This window comes from Saccopteryx leptura, chromosome 7 (assembly GCF_036850995.1).
Source record: "Saccopteryx leptura isolate mSacLep1 chromosome 7, mSacLep1_pri_phased_curated, whole genome shotgun sequence".
NCBI classification, from domain to species: Eukaryota; Metazoa; Chordata; class Mammalia; order Chiroptera; family Emballonuridae; genus Saccopteryx; species Saccopteryx leptura.
In genome coordinates, this window is record NC_089509.1 from 103,340,418 (window position 1) to 103,362,617 (window position 22,200).

Sequence of the window (22,200 nt, forward strand, 5' to 3'; positions counted from 1 at the left end):
GAAGAAGAGAGAGAACAAGAAATTGAAAACCCACTTTAAAAAATGATAGAAAGCTGCCCTAACTTGGTGAAGAAAATAGATAGATAAGTCCAGGAAGTGCAGAGTCCCGAACAAGATGAACCCAAAGAGGCCCACAGCAAGACACGTCATAAGAGAGATTCTTAAAAGCAGCCAGAGAAAAGCAGTTAGTTACCTACAAGGAAGCTCCCATAAGACTGTCAGCTGAGTTCTCAACAGAAACGTTGTGGGCCAGAAGGGACTGGCAAAAAATATTTAGAGTGATGAAAAGCAAGGACCTAAAATCAAGATTATTCTACCCAGCAAAGCTATCATTTAGAATTGAAGGACAAATAAAGAGCTTCCTAGACAAGAAAAAGCTAAAGGAGTTCATGACCATCAAACCAGTATTATGTGAAGTGTTAAAGAGTCTTTTTTAAGAAGAAGAAGAAGAAGAAGAAGGAAAAAAATATAAAAATATGAACAACAAAATGGCAATAAGTACATATTTATCAACAGTTGAATCTAAAAAACAAAATAGGCCCTAGCTGGCTTGCTCAGTAGAATGTCGGCCCAATGTATGGATGTCCTGAGTTCAATTCCCTGTCAGGGCACACAAAAGAATTGACCATCTGCTCCTCTCCTCCTTCTTCTCCCCCTTCTTTTCCTCTTCCCCTCCTGCAGCCAGTGGCTTGATTGATTCAAGTGTTGCCCAGGGCACTGAGGATAGCTAGGTTGGTCCAAGCTCGTCATCCTTATATGCTAAAAATAGCTCGGTTGGGAGCATCGGCCCCAGATAGGGTTGCCCGGTGGATCTCGGTTGGGGTGCTTGTGGGAGTCTGCCTCACTATCTCCCCTCCTGTCATTTAAAAAATAAAAAAATAAAAAACAAAATAAACGAACAAGTAGAACAGAAACAGACTCGTACATATAGAGAACATTTTGACAATTGCCAGATGGGGGGGTTGGGGAGAGATGGGGGAAAAAGGTGGGAGGATTAAGAAGTACAAATTGGTAGTTACAGAACAGTCACGGGGATGTAACAGTGTAGGAAATAAAGTCAATACTATTCTAATAACTATGTATGTTGTCAGATGGGTATGAGATTTATTAGGATGATCACTTAATAAGTTATGTAATGTCTAATCACTAAGGTGTACACCTGAAATGAATATAAAAGTGTATGTCAATTATAATTAAAAAATGATTTAAAAAATAAATAAAAAGAATATGGACAGATCAATGTGTATTGTCATGAATCGCTTGCAAAGACATGGAAAGAAAGTAAATGTGAAACTAAATAATAATATGACTTCATATGTGGATTTAAAAAAAGTGTGAGGCATAAGCTTTTATATGTTTACATATGTGTAAAATATCTCCAGGAAGACACACAAGAAATTCGTAATGCCGGTTGTCTTTGTGCAGGAGTCTTGGAGTCTGGAGGTGAGAACTAGGAAGACTTGATTTTTATTGCAGGACTGCTATGGACGTCCGCCAGAGTTACTTCTGGCTTCACCTTGCCAGCCATAGTTCAACAGCCAAAGGATGGAGAGCAGGACATAGTGGATGTTGGACAAAGTGCTTCCTGGTCCAACATAACATATATACATATACTTATTTATTTTAAGATTTTATATATTAATTTGAAAGAGAGGAGCAAGAGAGAGAGGGAGACAGGCAAGGGGGAGGAACAGGAAGCATCAACTCATAGTAGTTGCTACCTGTATGTGCCTTGACTGGGCAAGCCTGGGGCTTTGAACATATGACCTCAGCATTCCAGGTCGACGCTTTACCGTTGTGCCACCACACATCAGGCCCAACATAAAATTTTGAGGTCTTCTGCTGGCACCTCCTCTTGTGCTTATGTCTGGCTTTGGGTTTTTACTTCTGGGCCCACTTCTTACATCCTCTTTTCAGTTCTGCATCTATCACTGATCATCTGCTCCTTGTTCCTGAAATATTCTCCTTGCTTCACTCCAGCCCAGCCCCACCCAGCTTGTAGGAAAAGGTGTGCTCAGCGTGTGAAGTCTGCCTCTGGGTGTGGGAGGGCTGCGGGTGGCGGGTGGGCAGTGCTTCTGTTTCCCTGCCAGCCTCTCTGCAGTCACATCAGGCATTGGTCTTCCTTTGCCTCGGCTTATTCCTCAGAGTACAAAATCGGAAGGAAATCCTTCCAGTCCAACTCCCTGGTAACTTAGGACGGTTCTACCTTCTTCATTATTGAAGTAATGGCTGCACACATGCACACAAAAAAAATTTTTTTTGCAGCTTTGTTTGTAAAATAAGTAATTCAGGTTTAAATGTCTGTCAACAAGATAAATAAATTGTGGTATATTCATACAGTGGAACAATACAACAGAATTTGTATCTGAACTGTTTCCAACTTAAAAAAGATATGAAGCAAATGTGACAAATTTAACAGTTCTTAATTCTGGAGATTGGGTACATGGGTGTTTATAGTGTTATTTTCTTTAATTATCCACATTAAAATATTCATAGTAAAAAATATGAGTAACTTGGTTCATCATGAATCCAAATGGTGCCACCGGCTTGGTCTGATCTTGGAGATCACTCAAAGCAAAGTTTGGAGCAAGGAGAACCTGAGAATGCTGTTAATTATTTAGCACCTTCTGTCACTTTGAAATGTGCATTTCATTTGTGTGAGGGAGTTGGGGCTAAACCCTGACAACACTTTGACAGCACTGTCCCTGCTAGACTTCTCATCTTTGACCCCGAATGGGCTTTCTTTCTGGCACCTGTCAGTGTAAGCAAAAGAGAGGCCTGTGCCTGAATTTACATCTCTCCTGTTTACCCAGCTGACGGCTGCCAGCTCTTCGGGTCAGGTTTGTTGACACTGGAGAAACAGCACTTGGTATTTGTGAGTTCACTTCTGTCCTCAGAGCTGTTTACTTGCTGTTTTCCTGTTGTTTCGCTGTGCTTACTCTCTCCCTAAGGAGCCACTATCAGTACACTAAACAGGTCCCTCACTAACTAGGAGATTAGAACGTCACAGTGCAGTATCAGTTGTTTTCAGGGGGAAATTTGGGGATGATTTTAATGCTCTTTCTTTGTTTTGTAACAGCTTTATTGAGATATGGTCACACACCATACAATTCACCCATTTAACAATGAAATGGTGTTTATTATATTTACAGAGTTGGACAACCATCACCACATCAATTTTACAATATTTTCATCAGCTCAGAAAGAAACCTTGTATGGTTTAGCAGGCACTTCCCTTCCCTCCCTATATAATGACTACATTTCCTATACTGTCCACCCCTTTCCCTCCCTATATAATGACACTTCCTATACTGTCCACCCCTTTCTCTCCCTATGTAATGACTACATCCCCTGTGCTGTCACCCTTCCTCATCAGCCCCTGGTGACTGCTAATCTACTTTCTGTCTCTGTGGATTTGCCTATTGGGAACATTTCATATAAATGGGCTCACTCAACACCTGCTCTGTTGTGAAAAGTTTCTTTCTTTTAGCATGATGTCTGCAAGGTTCATCCATGTTTTAGCAAGCATCACTACTTTGTTCCTTTTTGTGATTGAATAATATACTCCATTGTTGGGATATGCCATAATTTGTTCATTCCTTTATCTGTTGATGGATATTTGGGTTATTTTCACTTTTTTGGCTTATGTAGCACTTTTTGAGTTTTCAAGCACATGTACCTGTCAAAGGTATTCGTTAAAGTGGTGAAAATTAATTTTATTCAGTAACTACTGGCAACAGAGGAAAGAGATGAACTCCATTCTGGTTGTGCAGAGGGTATTTTAAACAGAGCATGAAGGAGTGGGGAGGAAGACCAGTGGGCCTTGAGTAGTCAGGGAAACGAAAACTCACAAAACCAGGAAGGGAGGATTGGTTCATGTGAAGCTGGTCTGGATTTGTAAATAGTGCTTCTTTTATTGAAGTCAGGCTCCTATCATCCCACAGAGACTGGGGGACAGGGGCCCTATCTTCAGGTGTTGGCTGGAACAAACAGTAAGTTCTTTTGGCAGCCTTGGGTTTCCTCAGGCAGGTCCTTTAAGGGAGGCTTCATCCTAGGGGTGAAGGTCATCCTCGGGGTGGGATCTGGTGTTGTTAGAAAGCATATGAGCCCTGGCCGGTTGGCTCAGCGGTAGAGTGTCGGCCTGGCGTGCGGGGGACCCGGGTTCGATTCCCGGCCAGGGCACATAGGAGAAGCGCCCATTTGCTTCTCCACCCCCACCCCCTCCTTCCTCTCTGTCTCTCTCTTCCCCTCTCGCAGCCAAGGCTCCATTGGAGCAAAGATGGCCCGGGCGCTGGGGATGGCTCCTTGGCCTCTGCCCCAGGCACTAGAGTGGCTCTGGTCGCGGCAGAGCGACGCCCCAGAGGGGCAGAGCATCGCCCCCTGGTGGGCAGAACGTTGCCCCTGGTGGGCGTTCCGGGTGGATCCCGATCGGGCGCATGCGGGAGTCTGTCCGACTGTCTCTCCCCGTTTCCAGCTTCAGAAAGAATTAAAAAAAAAAAAAAGAAAGCATATGAATGTGTCCAAGTCTTTTATAAGCCAAGGTTGAGGCCCAGTCGAGAAAAAGGCTGAGAGGGTCCTGACTAGAACTTAGCTAAGGAAAGAATCTTTATCACAACCTAAAGCCTATTTGGTGTCTAGCCCCAGCCAGGCTCCCCATCGGGAGGGCAGCTAGAGGTGTCAGCAACCACACACGCCCCCTCAGCTGGCCCCAGAAGTTCTGGTCAGTGTGATTCCTTGTGACTACCCGTGCTGCGGAATTTAGAATCATTAAAGATCAGAAAGTTAACCTTGTTCATCATCTTTAGTAGAAACTGATCCTTTCTGAAGTCAGTGGCTCTTAGAAAGTTTCTAAGAGATTTTAGGTTCAGATGCTCTTTGGTCCGCAATTAGCTCAGGGTGGGGGGTGGCAGTCTGGGTCAAATTGACCAGATGCCCTATAGACAAGAGCTGAGAGATTCACAGTTCTTCCTTTCACTCTCGATAAATCAGGGTTGACCCCTGATGTCCGTCAAGCCAGAGGTGTTACTCTTTCCTCAGCCATGTGATCAGTGTGACGAGTCCTTCTGTAATTACTTCACTCCATGTCCCAATCCTCCTTGTGTCTTGCCCTCATGTGAGCCCTGGTTTCTCCTGAAGTGCACTAGTCGTTTTGTCCTTGTATACCTTATACCAGGGGTCCCTAAACTTTTTACACAGGGGGCCAGTTCACTGTCCCTCAGACCGTTGGAGGGCCGGACTATAAAAAAAACTATGAACAAATCCCCATGCACACTGCACATATCTTATTTTAAAGTAAAAAAACAAAACGGGAACAAATACAATATTTAAAATAAATAACAAGTAAATTTAAATCAACAAACTGACCAGTATTTCAATGGGAACTATGGTCCTGCTTTTGGCTAATGAGATGGTCAATGTCCAGATTCATATTTGTCACTGCTAGCCCTAACAAGTGATAGGGCGCGCTTCCGGAGCTGTGACGCATACGTCCCATGTCACCGGAAGTAGTACTGTACGTGAGCGACACCGTACTTTATTCCTCTCACTGACCACCAATGAAAGAGGTGCCCCTTCCGGAAGTGTGGCGGGCCGGATAAATGGTCTCAAGGGGCCGCATGTGGCCCGCAGGCCATAGTTTGGGGACCCCTGCCTTATACTATCCTAGAGTATCTCCCACTCCTGGCATGTGGGCACATCAGGACTGTTTTAAGAGCTGTCTCCTCATATTCATGATTGTTATCATCAATATCCATGATTGCCCAAGGGCAAGAAGCACAGTCAGCAGCAAGAGAAGCACCAAGTTATCTATTCCCTGACTCTCCTTGCTACTTTCAAATTCCAGTATCCTGGTTTCCAAGGGGAGGTGTGGGAAGAAAATTGTGGAGTGAGAAAAGTTAACCATGTGGCTTCGGTCGCTTACAGCCTATCTGGGCCTCTTTCCACCTCCCCAACTCACAATGGAAAACTCTGTCTAAATAAATGATACCCTTCTGGCAAACTGCCACATTTATAAGCCAAACTTTCTTAAGTGTGTTCTCCACTGGGAGCTGAGTTTTGGTTGTCAGTTATCTTTTTCAGTTTCTTCTATAAGAGTCCATGCCATCTTTCAATGGCACCTGCTCCCTGGGGATGACCCAGGGTATGGAAGGTCCAGCGATTGTCCCAGGGAGCTGCCCACAGCTGGGTACTTTTCACTTCAAACGTGGCACCGTTGCCTGATTGAACATTCTTTTTTTTTTTTCTTTTTCTTTTTTTTCTTTCCATTTTTTCATTTTTCTGAAGCTGGAAACAGGGAGAAACAGTCAGACAGACTCCCACATGCGCCCACCAGGGGCGACGCTCTGCCCACCAGGGGGCGATGCTCTGCCCATCCTGGGCGTCGCCATGTTGCGACCAGAGCCACTCTAGCGCCTGAGGCAGAGGCCACAGAGCCATCCCCAGCGCCCGGGCCATCTTTGCTCCAATGGAGCCTTGGCTGCGGGAGGGGAAGAGAGAGACAGAGAGGAAAGCGCGGCGGAGGGGTGGAGAAGCAAATGGGCGCTTCTCCTGTGTGCCCTGGCCGGGAATCGAACCCGGGTCCTCCGCACGCTAGGCCGATGCTCTACCGCTGAGCCAACCAGCCAGGGCTGATTGAACATTCTTAAGGGATCTGAATATGCAGCACAGTTCATATGGAAAGGTCCTTGAATAGTGTGACCCCCATCTGCTGTGTGGATGGAGATGGCAGTGCCATACTTTGAAAAGCTTCAGTCGGTGCCCAACAGCATCCTTGAGAGGATGGTAGGGGACCTCTACAGTCCGTTTGCCAGTAGAGGCGAGGCCCAGTAGCCATCACTATGTGCCTCAGTTTCCTTTAGCACTGGACCGTATCGCTGGCAGTCCAGGCATATTTTCCATGTTTCCTTGGCTTCATGTGCTGGAGTCATTGCTTGAATTGTAGGTGGATTACCATGACTTGTGAAATGGTGTATCCAGATGGCCATAATCCTTCCATGAGCGCCACAGTTCCCATCAAGTTGCTGATTCCATTGATGTTCATCCAAAGAGACCTTTTCCATGGACATCCACCTGGGTCACTAACAGGGGGTATGGGTCTTGTGTGATCGGCTGCCTGCCGTAACGTTCGTCCTCAAGGAGGATAAGATTTGATCATCCAGGCATTCTGCTGCCAGGCACCAGCCCACATCACCATGAACCAGTGGAAGTGTAACAAAGTACAATTTGGGAGGTCTTTTCCAGGGCAAGTACCACAGCTTACAGCTGTGCCTGTTGAACAGCGTTCTCTTTCTCATGCATCGTTTTAAACAGTTTTTTCCCTGGGGTTCCACAGCAGCAGTTCAGTACACCCATGGCCTTCAATTTACCTGATCCATCCATGAAGTAGGTCCTCAGTGTACCCAAGCTTTGTCAAGACCCTTTGTGTGGCGAAGTTCCTAAGAAACCCGAGGTGTTGGCATAGACTCTGCATCTCCATCAGCACATCTGGAGGACAACCAACCACCTGATGCTCAGTTACTTCTTTTCTCGGAACTCTCACTTCTGCATATGTCTTGTTAGGCAATCCCCATTTTGTTGCTGTTCTCATTTTTGCCTCATTTTATGAAAGGGACATCAGGGTAGAGCAACACTTCGGCAGCCTCTCGGTGTCCACCAGCACTCATCTGTATCTCACATGGGGAACCCTGGGTGGTGATATCAGGCAAAGGTCATATCCAAAACCCTAGAGAACCATTTCCCAAATAACCTCATGATTTTGCCACGGGCTCCAGTCTGCAGAATTGTTAGTCACTGACAACTGTTGCTCAAAAGTCTTGTGAGCACTGAATGGCCCATGCAGAGGGGCAGACTGTGCAGTCTGTTGGGTAGTTTTCTTAAGCTTGTCTGTCTTGTGATCTTCCCTTTAACCCCTTCTCTTTTTCTGAATTCCTGTCCTACTTTATCAGTGCCTCATGGCTGGGCTGGGAGAGCTGGGTGGACTCCTGGAGGCCCCCCCACCCATTATTACTGTTCCAAATGGGACACTTCCTCATTGGGAACATGCTTTACCATCAAGAGAAGAATTACATGCATTTCTACAATATATTCAGCAGTATCCATGATAACCACTGGAGTGTGTGCTGGCTCAAAAAGGCTCAGGCTCACTTACTGTGAATCTTTTATATGTCAGGGTGGCAGCCCAGATGTGATTGGGAAGGTAGATTTTGAGTAAAGCAGTTTACCCTTCATAATGTGGGTGGGCCTCATCCAATCAGCTGAAGGCCTTAAGTGAAAAGACTGAAGTCCCCAGAAGAGGAGAGAATTCTGACCCTAGACTGCCTTCAGAACCAAGAGTGCAACATGGGCTCCTGCTAGAATTGCCAGACTTCTGGCTTACCCTGAAAATTTCTGACTTGCCAGCCCCCACAATTGCATGAGCCAGTTTCTTAAAATAAATCTCTCTCTCTGAATATATATATTCAGTAAGTCCTCACTTAACATGTCACTGGGTTCTGCAACTTTAAGTGAAACGACACGTAATGAAATCACTTTTACCATGGGCTAATTGACATAAACAAGAATTGAGTTCTTATGGCATGTGTGTCCCCATTCTGGGAGCCTGTCCTCCTGCAGTCTGCCCGTGTTAGTTCGCTGGGGCTTCCATAAAGTACCACAAACAAAGTGGTTTAAACAGCAGAGATTTATTGCATGTCACCGTCCTAGAGGCCAGAAGCCCCAAATCAAGATGTCGTCAGGGTTGGCTTCTTCGGAGGGCTGTGAGGGGAGCCCCTTTTGTTGCCTTGTGAGTGACTGTCTTCATGTTCACACGGCATTCCCCTATGTGCGTGTGCATCTGTGAAAGTCAACCATCCCTGTCACCTTGTCTGTAAACACATCAGCACCCAGGTCTGCAAGTGCCTGCCAGGATCCTGTTCTACATCTCACTGTCTTTTTTCCAAAAGGATGTTGTGACCTTATCAGCTTTGGGGAGGAAGGGGTTAAAACTCCCATGGAGTCCATCTTCAGGAGCAGGGGGTTGCAACTGTCCTACCAGGAGCATACTGCTTTGTAGTCAGTAAAAGACAGCAGTTCTCCTTTGTCTGGCAGAGGAATTCAGTGTTGTCATTCCACCAACATTGTTTCCAGAAGCCACTTGACCAGCTCACTCTGAACGTTGTCATTGGGGCCCTTCAAGACTTTATACAATTACAACTTCGGATGTCAGAGGAATTTTCTTAACACTTTGGGAGCCCTCACCCATAAACATTCCGTTACTGGTTTCACTTCATAGGAGGAAATGGGCTCCCGACTTCTCACTCACAGAATTACTTTCCCTTTTGTTCTCACCTCACTGCAGTTCTTGCCCCAAACTGTCAGTCGCTTTGTAGAGAAACACTGACCAAAAGGTTTGTTTGTTTTTTTTAACACAGGCACTTCAGGAATTACAGGAATGGCTGGGAGCTCAGGGAATGGGGTGGAGGAGGGGCGTGGGCAGGGAGAGGGGGTGCTCTATCGAAAAGTGCAGTTTTACACTTTCAGTTTCAGTGGCCACTGTGGACAGAGTCCACAGGACTGTGGGAAGACCCGTACTCCTCTGCCACGCCAGTCTTACCTGTCCTAACCAGCCTGTGGGCCGCCAAGCTTCCCCGCCACACAGAGGCTTAGCCAGACCATGTGTTACTAGATCGTGGAAATCGATTTATCTCCTACTTGGCCAGGTCTTAAAAGAGCATTGTAACTTTACCAGCCGCATGTTGGGCACCTGACGTGTCAGGTTCACACAGTAGACAAGGCAAGGCCAAGGCCTAACAGATTCTTCCGGGAAAGACACAAAGGGCCACATTTAGATTTAAACAGTTTATTATCTATGTGCATAGAGAGTGAAAGAAGACTAAGCCAAAGGTCCCAGATCCCCAAGATCGTTGGCCCACACATACAAAAGGACTGCCCTGAAACAAGAGGGGCCCGATGACTGTAATGCCACTTAGGGGAAACCCCATTGTGGAGGAGCCTCTCTTTTCTGAGGAGGGCAGGGAAGAAAACCCACACCCCCATCAGAACCCACAGAGCATGAGAAACTGTCTGATGACAGCCTGCCGGGGGGGCAGAGGGGGCAAGTGCGAGTGGCGCTGCCTTTGTTCAGTCCTCCCGCATTCCTGGAGGACCACAGGGCGTTCAGCCTGAAGACTCGGAGAGGCTGGGTCCACACCTCCGCGTGTATGGATACGTATGAGTCAGGGAGGGTGCCGTGGTGGTGCTGTTACCCAACAAAGTGACAAAGGCTGTTAGTGTTGGGGCTGCAGCTAGAACAAAATCTCCTGCCAAGTAGTCCATGACTTCTCCACTAATACTGCCAGCTGTGGTGACTGTGACATGAAAACACGTGACAATGAGATAGGCACTTTTCTTCCTGGTAGAAATTACCCTTGTTCTTCAAAAAGATCACATAAATATAAGTTACATGCTAATTATTTGAGATTACACGTCACATTTAACAAACAGAGTGTCATTTTGACTTAGGTGAAATTCTTTGCAGAAATTAAGAAATCAGGAGACACAAAGGCAAAAAAGAAAATCCAAATCTTCCATAATCCCAACTCCCTACACATGTCACAGAGCCTTGTATGCATAGGTGGTTAATAGACATTTGTGACAGGAATCCATAAATACACACATGATCCTGGGGATAAGTAAGCATTGTCCCTGCTTGCTTGTCCTTGGTGACTAGGCTTCCACACTTTCCCCCATGTGTCATCTACACATACATGTTTTTAAAAATGAAAGCATACCATATATTACTCTCTTTTGTTGTTTGCCATTTACTGAAACGATAAATATGAATATCTTAATAAATCAGTAAAAATACTTCTATAACAGTTTTTAATGAATGAATTCAGTACTCTCACTCTTTGGAATGTCACCTGGCAGAGACCAGTCCTGCCATTCATTCTGGCGAGGATCCCAGGAGACTCTGTTCTGCAAAGTGGTACTTTGACAGGACCTATCTGAGAACCTTCGGGCTTTCTAACCGGCTCAGGTTACAGTCTAATGGTGGTTGGCACACAGACACGGCACACATCTCTCAGCAAGTGTTCTGGTGTCTTTCTAAAATAAGTTCTTATATAAATAGATCCTCATTAAGTTCCACTGAGTAAACTAACCTAGAAGAAGAATACAGAGAAAGAGGGAAGAAAGCAGGGCCTAGGCAAGGGGGAAATGTCCTAGAAACCTCCAGCCTGACAGCCGGGAAGCTGAGCCCGAGTCTTTGGATTCCAGGGAGGGAGCTGGTACCCGACTGACTAATAGCTATTGGTCTAGTCTTTTAAATTTCTTTTTTTTTTTAATGTTTATTTTATTGATTTGAGAGGGAGGAAGGGAGAGAGTGAGAGAGAGAGGGACAGGAACATCAACTGTTCCTGTATGTGTCCTGACCTGGGATTGAACCAGCGACCTCTGGGATTTGGGTCTAACCAACCATGCATCCGGCCAGGGCAGTCAAGTCTTTTAAAACATGGCATTTCTCTCTGCGCCCTCTATTCCAAGATCACATTAGAAATTTTGAAAAACAAATCACAGTATAAGGAAGAAAGTAAACTATCTGTAAACTAACTCAGAGATAACCACTACTTGCATTTTTAAAACAATGTGACATGTAATTTTACTTGAACTTACAGAAGGAAAAGAAACCAAACTTAAGATAAACATTTCTTCAAAATGAGATAGTATTTCTTTAAGAGTTCTCTAAAATTAAATAGTTAAGGGACATATAAAGAGGTTGGGTTATTGCAGAAGTTTTTAACCTGGGGTGATTTGACCCCTCTGGGGACATTTTGGCAATATCTAGGGACATTTTTGGTTGTCATACCTGGGAAGGGGGCTAATGGGTAAAGACTGGGGGTGCTGCTAAACATCCTACAATGCACAGGACAGTCCCCACAGCAACGAATTATCCAGCCCAAGATGTCAACTTGGGGCGAGAAACTTGGGGGGGGGGTGTTGCATAGCTGTATTTTAAATAGCATATAGTTTTACAGGGCCTAAGTTTGTTTCTAGTTAGTAAGACAGTTTTTTCAGGGCTCAGCAGAGTAAGTGGTTGAGAGCACCACCTCCAGTCAGATGGTTTGAGTTTGAACTCTGACTCACCAGTAAAGTGACCTAGAGTAACCTCTTTGGGCCTTAATTTTCTCATCTACAAAATTGTGGTAACGTTAAACCTATGTCATTCAGCCATAGCGAGGAGTGAATGAGCTAATATAATTAAAATGCTTGCAACAGTGTCTGGTTTATGCTAAGCTCCGTGGAAATATTTGCTATTATTATTACTACTAATAATACTAAGTTATTAATATCTTAAACCAAGTAGAAAATACAAATAAAAGCTTAATTTGAAGATAAGTGTCCTATGAAATTTAGTAGACAAAAGTAAATTTATGAGTAAAGTATTTTTTGATGGAAACTTTAAGAAAAATAAATGAGCCTGACCAGGTGGTGGCGCAGTGGATAGAGCGTCCGACTGGGATGCGGAGGGCCCAGGTTTGAAACCCCGAGGTCGTCAGCTTGAGCACGGGCTCAACTGGTCTGAGCAAGGCTCACCAGCTTGAGCCCAAGGCCCCTGGTTCGAGCAAGGGATCACTCAGTCTGCTGTAGCCCCCGGTCAAGGCCCATATGAGAAAGCAATCAATGAACAACTAAGCTGAAGCAACGAAGAATTGATGCTTCTCATCTTTCTCCCTTCCTGTCCATTCCTCTCTCCGTCCCTCTCTGTCTCTGTCACACACACACACACACACACACACACACACACACACACACACACACAGTGAAATGAATATTTAGGGCCACTGTTTGCATTTTATACATTCTAAGAAACATACACATTAATTCAGAGATTAAACAAGGCTTTCCTGTGTTCTTGAATTATCTGATCAATGGTGGGTGACTTACTGTTTCAGAAAACACTTTCTGTTTTTCTCTCTTTAGGTTAAAAAAAAATTGAATGCATTCTCATAGTTCAAAACTCAAAACAATAAAACAAGAGCTACACCACCCAGCCCTGCTCCCACCACTGCCCCTCCCCCCTCCCACGGTAATTACTTGAAGTAGTTTCTGACGTATCAATCCACTGTGTCTCTCTGAAAGCAAACACAAATGCTGTGTATTCTTATTTAGCCCTTTTTTCTTAGGCAAAAGATATCATACTTTTCCATTTAACAATCTAACTGGGTTATCGATCTTCCATATTACAGTCTCTCCTTTCAGCTTGGTACACAAGGAGCTGCTGTATTTTCTTTTAAGGTGATATAGTATTCAGTTACATATTATAAATGTGTTTGTAATTTTTATAGATGTCAGCAAATTGTCCTCCATGTAAGGTTGTGTCATTTTAGACTCCCACCGGTAATATATGAGTATGTCTGTTTCTCTCCAGGAATCACTGTAGTTTACAGACAACAGCTTAAAAGCATACCACACTGGCAGGCATTACTGGGAGGTAGAAGTGGAAACAAGCCTAAATGGACCTTGGGGGCTTGTCAAAGCTGTCTGCCTAAGAACGGGCAGAATGAACCGTTAGTTCAGGGTGCATTCTGGGAAACCATATTGCATTGGTCCTAGGAGAATCCGATTATTAATGCCAATGGTAAGACCCAATCAGACTGGCATTTTTTCTAGACTATGAGTTAAGTGAAATTTCCTTCTATTATTTGAATGATAGATATCTATAATTTTTACATCTCTTTTCAGAAACACATTGGCCTAATTTCTGTACTGAAGCAGATTCTGATTCTTTTAAAATCTCTGTAGTAACAGACTGTGGGAGATGAAGTGCTGGGGAAACCACTAAGTGTCATTTTCTCTCAGTTTGCGAGTGTAAATGAGTAAAGTTAGTCTCAGTATTTATGGATTCTTTTAAAATTTTATTCCCCTAAGCCAAAGTATATTTATTTTCTCCCTCATTTTTCAGCACGTATAAAAACATCCTAGGAATGTCAATTTCATAGGTGTTCTGGGTACTGTCCAGTGCTTTAGAAATTCTAAGACAAAATATTTGAGAATTACATTAGTTAACATAATATTTATATAAAACATATTTTTTATTTTAAAATAACTTATACCACATAGTTTACTTCATATTTGGACTCTTTATCATTCAGTTTCTAATTGTGTTTCTTTTTTCATGTTGACTACATGAAATACTTATCTTCATCTGATGGACAGCACGCAGCAGTAGATATAAAGGCTTCTATGTCTCACCAAAGGGTTTAGTTTCTCTGAAACCTTGGACCCCCAATATCTAGACCTCAACATACCCCAGTTTGCCACATAGTCCATTTTTCCAAAATCTCATTCTTCTGAGGACCACTTCCACCAGATAGATACTCATTGCTCTCAATATTCTAACTGCTATGTGCCCATTTTTCTCAGTGTTCTCCTTTTGGAACCACAGGCCACCCCAGTGCCTTACCTCCGACACAGTGTGATTTTGCCCAGCCCGCTTGTGGTGTCGCCATCGGACACTCCCCTCTCCCATCTTCTCTCCGTGAAGTACCTGCCTGCTTGGGCCGCGATTATTCAGCTTTGGTTGAACCCCACAGGTGCTGACCAGGGCCAAGTATGGTCCCATGTGGATAACCCGCGCGGGAGCTCAGACCCACGTGAACCTGGCCAGCGCCCCCCTCCTGGAGCAGGTGATGCGTCAGGAGGGCAAGTACCCCATACGGAACGACATGGATCTATGGAAGGAGCACCGGGACCTGCATGGCCTGGCCTATGGGCCCTTCACCACGTGAGCTGGGGCCTGAAGGGACTGGAGCAGAGCCCCAGAGGGCCAGGCCCAAGGATAGTGGCCCTGGGAAACCTGTAGATTATGGGCAGGGTAGGATCTCTCTGTTTCCTTTGGACCTGATACTCAGTCTAGAAAGCCGAGGTTGGGATGGACTAAAGTCCAGGGACCATTCATTGACTTTTCCACTAATATATTGTATGACTTTGGACAAATGAATAATTTCCTCTTCCTTGGCCTTAAACATTTCTCATTCATAAAATAGGAAATTTGGACTAGAGTATCTCCAAGGTAACTCTAGGACATTTACCAGCTTTGTTATTCTACATTAGGGTTAAAAATATGCCAACTCAAATCATAATGGGACATATCTGTTTATAGTTGAAAAAGTACCATCACTATATTACTTGTGAGGGCTTAATTTTATTTTAAAAATATTTACTGTATGTTTGCCTGATCAGTGGTGGCACAGTGGATAGAGCGTCAACCTGGGATGCTGAGGTCCCAGGTTCAAAACCCTGAGGTCATCAGCTTGAGTGTGGGGTTGCTCACTTGAGCGTCGGATCATCAATGTGATTTCATGGTCACTGGCTTGGCTGGAGCTCCCTGGTCAAGGCACATATGAGAAGCAATCAATGAACAGCTAAAGTGCCACAACTATGAGTTGTTACTTTTCATCTCTCTGCCCCCCCCCCATTCACTTGCTGTTGCTTTAAAAAATTATTATGTATTGTGTGCTTGCTGTTGGATACAAGTTTCGTGGATGTTCTCTATACACAGGAACAGATGTAGGTTTCAGCCTTGAGGTTGTATCTAGCAAAGTGAGGATTGTTTTGGCAGTGACAAACTGAAGGACGGGCTGAGTATGTTCTATACCCATATGCCCACTGGGGTAAATAATTGAGAATCACTGGTGATAAACCATTCCCAGTGCCACAGGTTGTAATTGGATATATTACAGGCTTTTTTTTTTATTTTTTGCTATATGTTAACAGTATATTAACAGAGCTCCAAAAACAATGAATGGCTTTTTATTTTCCCTAGTTGTTTGGCATCCGTGTTTTAGTCAATTCTTAAAGTGGCTCCTGGTGGAGGTAAGTAACAGGAACAATGGTAGTAAGTAGCTATGTGTTTATGCTGTGCCAGGCATCGGGCTATGCTCTTTATATTGATTATTTCATTTTATTCTCACAACATGCCCGTGAAGATTTTTATTACCATTTTATAGATGAGGAAACTGAGGCCTAGGGAGGTTTTTGTGTCACTTGCCAGAGCTGACACAAGTAGTGGGTGGTGGAACAGATCTCTGATTCTGGAACTGAAGAACTTAATGCCCTGGTTCCTTGGGAGAGGAAACCAGCTGGTTGGAGGGTTCATTTCCTGTCTTGATGCCTATATATTTGTTCTCTCATTGCATGGTTTTCTTTCTTTTTCATGGTTCCTTAGGTGGACAGTTTCAGAAATTAACAATTCCTGGGCCCTTTATTCAAAGTTCTGGGAAGAGAATAAAGAACAACTGCTCTTCAAGAGCTCTTTACCTTGATTCTGACTCAGAGCAAGATTTGGTTCTCTCTCTTTATTTTTTCTTCCTTTCCAAGTGAGAGGATGGGAGATAGATAGACTGACTCCTATATGTGGTCTTACTGGGATCCACCTGGCAACCCTCGTCCGGGGTCGATACTCTGCCCATCTGGGGCTGTTCTTGCAACCAGGCTATTTTTAGTGCCTGAGGTGGAGGCTTCCCAGAGCCATCCTCAGTGCCTGGGGCTGATGTGCTCAAACCAATCAAGCCATGGCTGAGGGAGGGGAAGAGAGATAGATAACATGAAGGGGGAGGGGGAGCATTGGAGAAGCAGATGGTTGCTTCTCTTGTGTTCCCTGATTGGAAATCTAAACCTGGGCCAATGCTCCACTACTGAGCCAACCAGCCAGGGCAAGATTTGGTTCTCAAGCTCTCACCAATGCAGACGACCTCTGGACTTCAAGGCTTAAATTTAGAATCGGAGCCAAACATTATGTAGCTTCCTTTGTCATTGATTTTTTCCCCTAAAGCCAGTTTCCTATATAGTATATTATACCATATAGGTGTATTTAAATGACATTTTGCTAACCTATGATAATAAAGGTGATCTTGCTTTAACATTTATATTTTTAAATCTCAGTTTTATGAAGCATTGTTTCCCCAAGAAATATTTTATCAGTCACAGAAATGCTCTCATTTAAGTTCCACAAATCTGATTCCTACTGTTGGGGGGTTTTACTCTTGGGGTAACCTACAACCTGAAGTGTCAGGAAATGGTTCTATTCTGGTTTTCATTTCTTTTTCAGCAACACTTTTTGTTTATCTTTTTTTTAGGTTTTCCTCAATATAATAACACTCCTGGGGTTTGAGGTTCTTCTAAATAAATAATTTTTAAATATAAAAAACTGATTCTTGACTTAAGATTTTTAATGTTTTTCTTTTTAAAATACCTTATTGGTTTTTAAAATTCAAAAGTAATATTTATTGTAAAAACTCCAATAATAAGATATTGTCTTTCCACCGGTCACTCCCATCCCATCCTCCTAGTAATCCTGGCCAGTTAGTGTGTATTCTTCCCTACTTAAGGTAGAAACATGCAAATATATATATATACATATATATATATATATACACACACACACACACACACACACACACACACACACACACACACACAGGTATGTAAGGTTTCCTCTCTTCCTTTTTTTTTTTTTTTGTATTTTTCTGAAGTTGGAAACGGGGAGGCAGTCAGACAGACTCCTGCATGTGCCTGACCGGGATCCACCTGGCATGCCCACCACGGGGCGATGCTCTGCCCAGCTGGGGCGTTGCTCTGTTGCAACCAGAGCCATTCTAGCGCCTGAGGCAGAGGCCATAGAGCCATCCTCAGCGCCCGGGCAAACTTTGCTCCAATGGAGCCTTGGCTGTGGGAGGGGAAGAGAGAGACAGAGAGGAAGGAGAAGGGGAGGGGTGGAGAAGCAGATGGGCACTTCTCCTGTGTGCCCTGGCCAGGAATCGAACCCAGGACTCCTGCATGCCAGGCTGACGCTTTACCACTGAGCCAACCAGCCAGGGCCTTCCTCTCTTCCTCTTAAAATTGGACCATATTATACTTATTATTCTGCAACTAGCTTATAAAAAGTGGACTTGTCCCAGCCTGCTTAGGAAAGGTAATAGGTTTAGGGGGGTATCTGAGGTTGGGGGCAGCCCTCAAATATCAAGTGCCCCCTGGAAAGCACACACCCAACCAAGTGAGCCTCCCAGCCTAACTAGAGTGGGGGACTAAACCACCTACCGGTTGGCTGTGGCAAGAGGGTTTGGGGCATCAGCCTAGTGGGGCTCCCTCTTCCCTTGGCCCTTTGAACCAGGAAAAGCACAAAGATCCAGGATCTGAGCTCCCCAGGAACTCTAATTATCTCCTCCTTCATTGATCATTCTCTACACACACGGACTGAACCACTACAGTGCCTCCTCATTTCACATACAGAAGGCTCTGGAGCTGTATGCTGTACTTTGAAGATAATCATATTTAACAGCCAGGCACGGATCTAAGCACTTTAATTATCTGAACAATCCTACCATGATAGGCACTCGTATTATTCCCGTTTTACAGAAGGGGAAACTGAGGAGTTCAGTTCAGCTTGCCTATGGTCACTCTACTTAGTAATCATCATACCTGTGATTTCCCCCTAAGCAGTCTGGTTCTACATGCCCACCTTAACCACTTCCACTTTGTTGTAGAGAGATTTTAGAATTTTGTGATTCAAAAAGCCTATCTTTTGAAAGTTTGGTGATTCTATCATTTTCAATCTTTTTTTTTTTTTTGTATTTTTCCTTGGTTAGAAGTGGGGAGGTAGTTAGACTCCCGCATGTGCCTGCCTGACCGGGATCCACCCAGCATGCCCACCAGGGGGCGATGCTCTGCCCATCTTGGGCGTTGCTCCATTGGGGCCAGAGCCATTCTAGTGCCTGAGGGGGAGGCCATGGAGCTGTCCTCTGCACTCGGGCTAACTTTGCACCAATGGAGCCTTGACTGCGGGAGGGGAAGAGAGAGATAGAGAGAAAAGAGAGGGGGGAGGGTGGAGACTCAATGGTTGCTTCTCCTGTGTGCCCTGGCCGGGAATCGAACCCGGGACTTCCACACACCGGGCCAACACTACCGCTGAGCCAACTAGCCAGGGCCCATTATCAATCTTAAAATGAGACTTTCCTAGACTCTGTAGGGGTCTTGGGGTGGGAAGATGCCCTCTAATCTAACCCCCATCAGATGCTTACACGTGCTGCTCCTCTGTTCCCCACAGGCAAGGACATCACTGGTACCAGCTACGCCAGGTTCTGAACCAGCGGATGCTGAAGCCAGCTGAGGCTGCGCTCTACACGGATGTTCTGAATGAGGTGATTGACAGCTTCATGGCTCGCCTGAACCAGCTTCGGGCAGAGAGTGCCTCTGGAGATCAGGTGCCCGACACGGCTCACCAGTTCTACTACTTTGCCTTGGAAGGTACCTTTGTTGGGAGAGGGGCTAGGTGGGCATGGGTCAGAGGTAGGTTGTGCTTCCTCTCCTTAAAGCCCCCATGCGTTCCGTGTGCCATGGCACTGCCTCCTGTGATGGCCTCTGTGCCCCACCAGCTATTTGCTACATCCTGTTTGAGAAACGTATCGGCTGCCTGGAGCGCTCCATCCCCCCGGACACAGAGGCCTTCGTCAGATCTGTGGGGCTCATGTTCCAGAACTCACTCTATGCCACCTTTCTGCCCAAGTGGACCCGCCCCCTGCTGCCGTTCTGGAAGCGATATCTGGATGGCTGGAACACCATCTTCTCTTTTGGTGAGGAAGCCAGGAAATGAGTTTGGGGCGGCAGGTCCCGGGGACTCTGCATTAGCAGTCTCTCCCAGGGTCTCCTCCCTCCGGCTACCGGCTATCGGAGTGGCTCTTGGTCCTTGGAGATCATGACTTTGAACCTTGTCCTCCCCTGCTGTCCATTGTGTCCCTGTAGGGAAGAAGCTGATTGATCAGAAACTCGAGGAGATAGAGGCCCAACTGCAGACAGGAGGGCCGGATGCGGTCCAGATATCTGGCTACCTGCACTTCCTGCTGACCAGCGGACAGCTCAGTCCTCACGAGGCCATGGGCAGCCTTCCTGAGCTTCTCATGGCTGGGGTAGACACGGTGCGTGAGGGGGTCCAGCGAGGAGATCAGGGGCTCCCATCCTGATCCAATTCCCCATTATTCCCATCCTGAACCTGACCTTCGTCTATTCAGGTACCTGCTTCTCTTTCTGTAACATGGATGTAGAGCTAGAAGGAAAATGGAGGTTGGGGGGGGGGGGGTCACTCAGCCCAGCAGAGGCGGGCAGGGAATTGTCCTATTGTAAGAGGGATTGCATCACTTTCTGGAGCCTCACTGACAGCTGGGACCTTTCATCTCACATCTAATTTAACTCTGTAGTACTGTAATTTAAGTGGCGAGGTGTAGAGCTTGTCTGTTTCATGTTGGGTTTCTCTATGTTACATTCTCCTCTGTTGTTAGAATACGATTCTCCATCACTGGTTTTTATTCTACTGCAGGGTCACGGTTAGCAGGGACGGTCCCACGAACCCCCGTCTTATTCTGCCATGCTCATGACAAATTAGTTTTCCTTCCATGTTTTGCATGCCCCTTCTCACACCCTCCCACCACCTGATTCTTTCCTAGAAGTCCCTTCTCACTTCATCTCTCACTCTGTTTCCCAGACATCAAACACGCTGACATGGGCCCTGTACCATCTTTCAAAGAGCCCAGAGATCCAGGAGGCCTTGCACGAGGAAGTGGTGGGCGTGGTGCCAGCTGGGCGGGTGCCCCAGCACAAGGACTTTGCCCACATGCCCCTACTCAAGGCTGTGCTTAAGGAGACCCTGCGGTAAGCTGCTGTCCCGGGAGCACCAGGTCCCCGTGTGGGGGCTGACTCGGAGACAGGAGTGGGAAGCGGGGACTGGTGGGGTTAGGGCTGGTGGGGGGGGTGAAGTGGGAGGAGGGGCCAGGGGGACCAGAGAGGTGTGGTTGAAGGGGTGGGCGCTCTGCCCCTACTTGGATCCAGAGGCAGGCCTGCATTTTCTTTTCCCTGCAGTCTCTACCCTGTGGTCCCCATAAATTCCCGGGTAATCACGGAAAAAGAAGTTGAAGTTGGTGGTTTCCTCTTCCCCAAGAATGTGAGTGGAGCTAGGGAGCTGGGGTTCCCAGGGTGCCTCACCGCCCTAAGCTGACGTGCCGCCCATTCTTCCTCTGAAGACCCAGTTTGTGTTCTGCCACTATGTGGTGTCCCGGGACCCCAGCATTTTTCCTGAGCCGGAGAGCTTCCAGCCCCATCGCTGGCTAAGGAAGGGTCAGACTGATACCCTCGGGGCCCAGCACCCATTTGGCTCCGTGCCCTTTGGTTATGGGGTCCGGGGCTGCCTGGGCCGCAGGATTGCAGAGCTAGAGATGCAGCTGTTGCTGGCCAGGGTGAGTGGGGAGAGGCAGGAGGTGTGGGGGCCAGGGCGGGGCGAGGAGGCCCTGGGAGGAGAGGCAGGGAGGCTCGGGGTGGGAACACGCGGAGGATGGTGATCACAGACGTTAACTGCCCATATTCATTTTATCTCCCAGCTGATGCAGCACTATGAGGTGGTCCTGGCCCCTGAGACAGGGGAGGTGAAGAGTGTGGCCCGCATTGTCCTGGTTCCTCATAAGAAGGTGGGCCTGCGTTTCCTGCAGAGACAGTGTTGAGCCGGGCCTCTGCCATCCTGAGGCTTGCCCTAGAGGCCCCGCCTTGGCACAATGATTCCTGGCCACTGTCGTGTCTCAGATGAGGAGTGGGAGAGGCGGGCTGCCAGATACCAGAGGCTGCAGAAACTCAGTGTACTTCCCATAGAACCCTGAGCTTTGGCTACTTTTATTATTTTGCTCATCTCCCTCTTAGAAAAAAAGGCCAGACCCTTGTCACATTGCTATCCTTGGGGAAATATAGAATAAAGGGACTTCTATTGATAATTGGAGACGTTGTTCATTCTTTTTGACGACCCAGCATCTGAACCCCTTTTGTGTTTGGGGAATGCCCTCTCTCCTCTTGGGAACCTTGGTGGGAGGCAGAGCCACCTCCCTCCATGGACACTGAGAACACCATATGCTTCCCCAGATCTTACAGAGAGGCCTTGGCTTCCCCTGGCACTGGCTGAGGCCCCACCTGGGCAGGAGCCACAGAGGTACTCCCAGGTGCTGACAATAGCACCCTCTTTTGAACAGAAAGTGCTTAGATATAGGTAGCGATGTGCTACCCAAATTGTTGGAAAAGCTCTAAGCTAGGCCTATAAGAGTGACTTCTAGGAGCCCTGGCCGGTTGGCTCAGTGGTAGAGTGTCGGCCTGGCGTGCGGGGGACCCAGGTTCGATTCCCGGCCAGGGCACATA

At 46.2% G+C, this 22,200-nt stretch overlaps 1 protein-coding gene across 1 annotated transcript in view; it reads left to right on the forward strand.

The window, feature by feature from the left end:
- Window positions 1–21,790, forward strand: part of CYP27A1 (cytochrome P450 family 27 subfamily A member 1) — a 32,987-nt gene extending 11,197 nt beyond the window's left edge. The window contains exons 2-9 of the mRNA XM_066346699.1: window positions 14,571–14,761; window positions 19,082–19,281; window positions 19,410–19,607; window positions 19,777–19,949; window positions 20,513–20,679; window positions 20,887–20,968; window positions 21,048–21,260; window positions 21,402–21,790. Of these exons, the coding sequence (XP_066202796.1) occupies window positions 14,571–14,761; window positions 19,082–19,281; window positions 19,410–19,607; window positions 19,777–19,949; window positions 20,513–20,679; window positions 20,887–20,968; window positions 21,048–21,260; window positions 21,402–21,521 (1,344 nt within the window). The 3' untranslated portion in view covers window positions 21,522–21,790. The remainder of the gene's footprint in view (window positions 1–14,570; window positions 14,762–19,081; window positions 19,282–19,409; window positions 19,608–19,776; window positions 19,950–20,512; window positions 20,680–20,886; window positions 20,969–21,047; window positions 21,261–21,401) is intronic.
- Window positions 21,791–22,200: the final 410 nt, after the last annotated feature.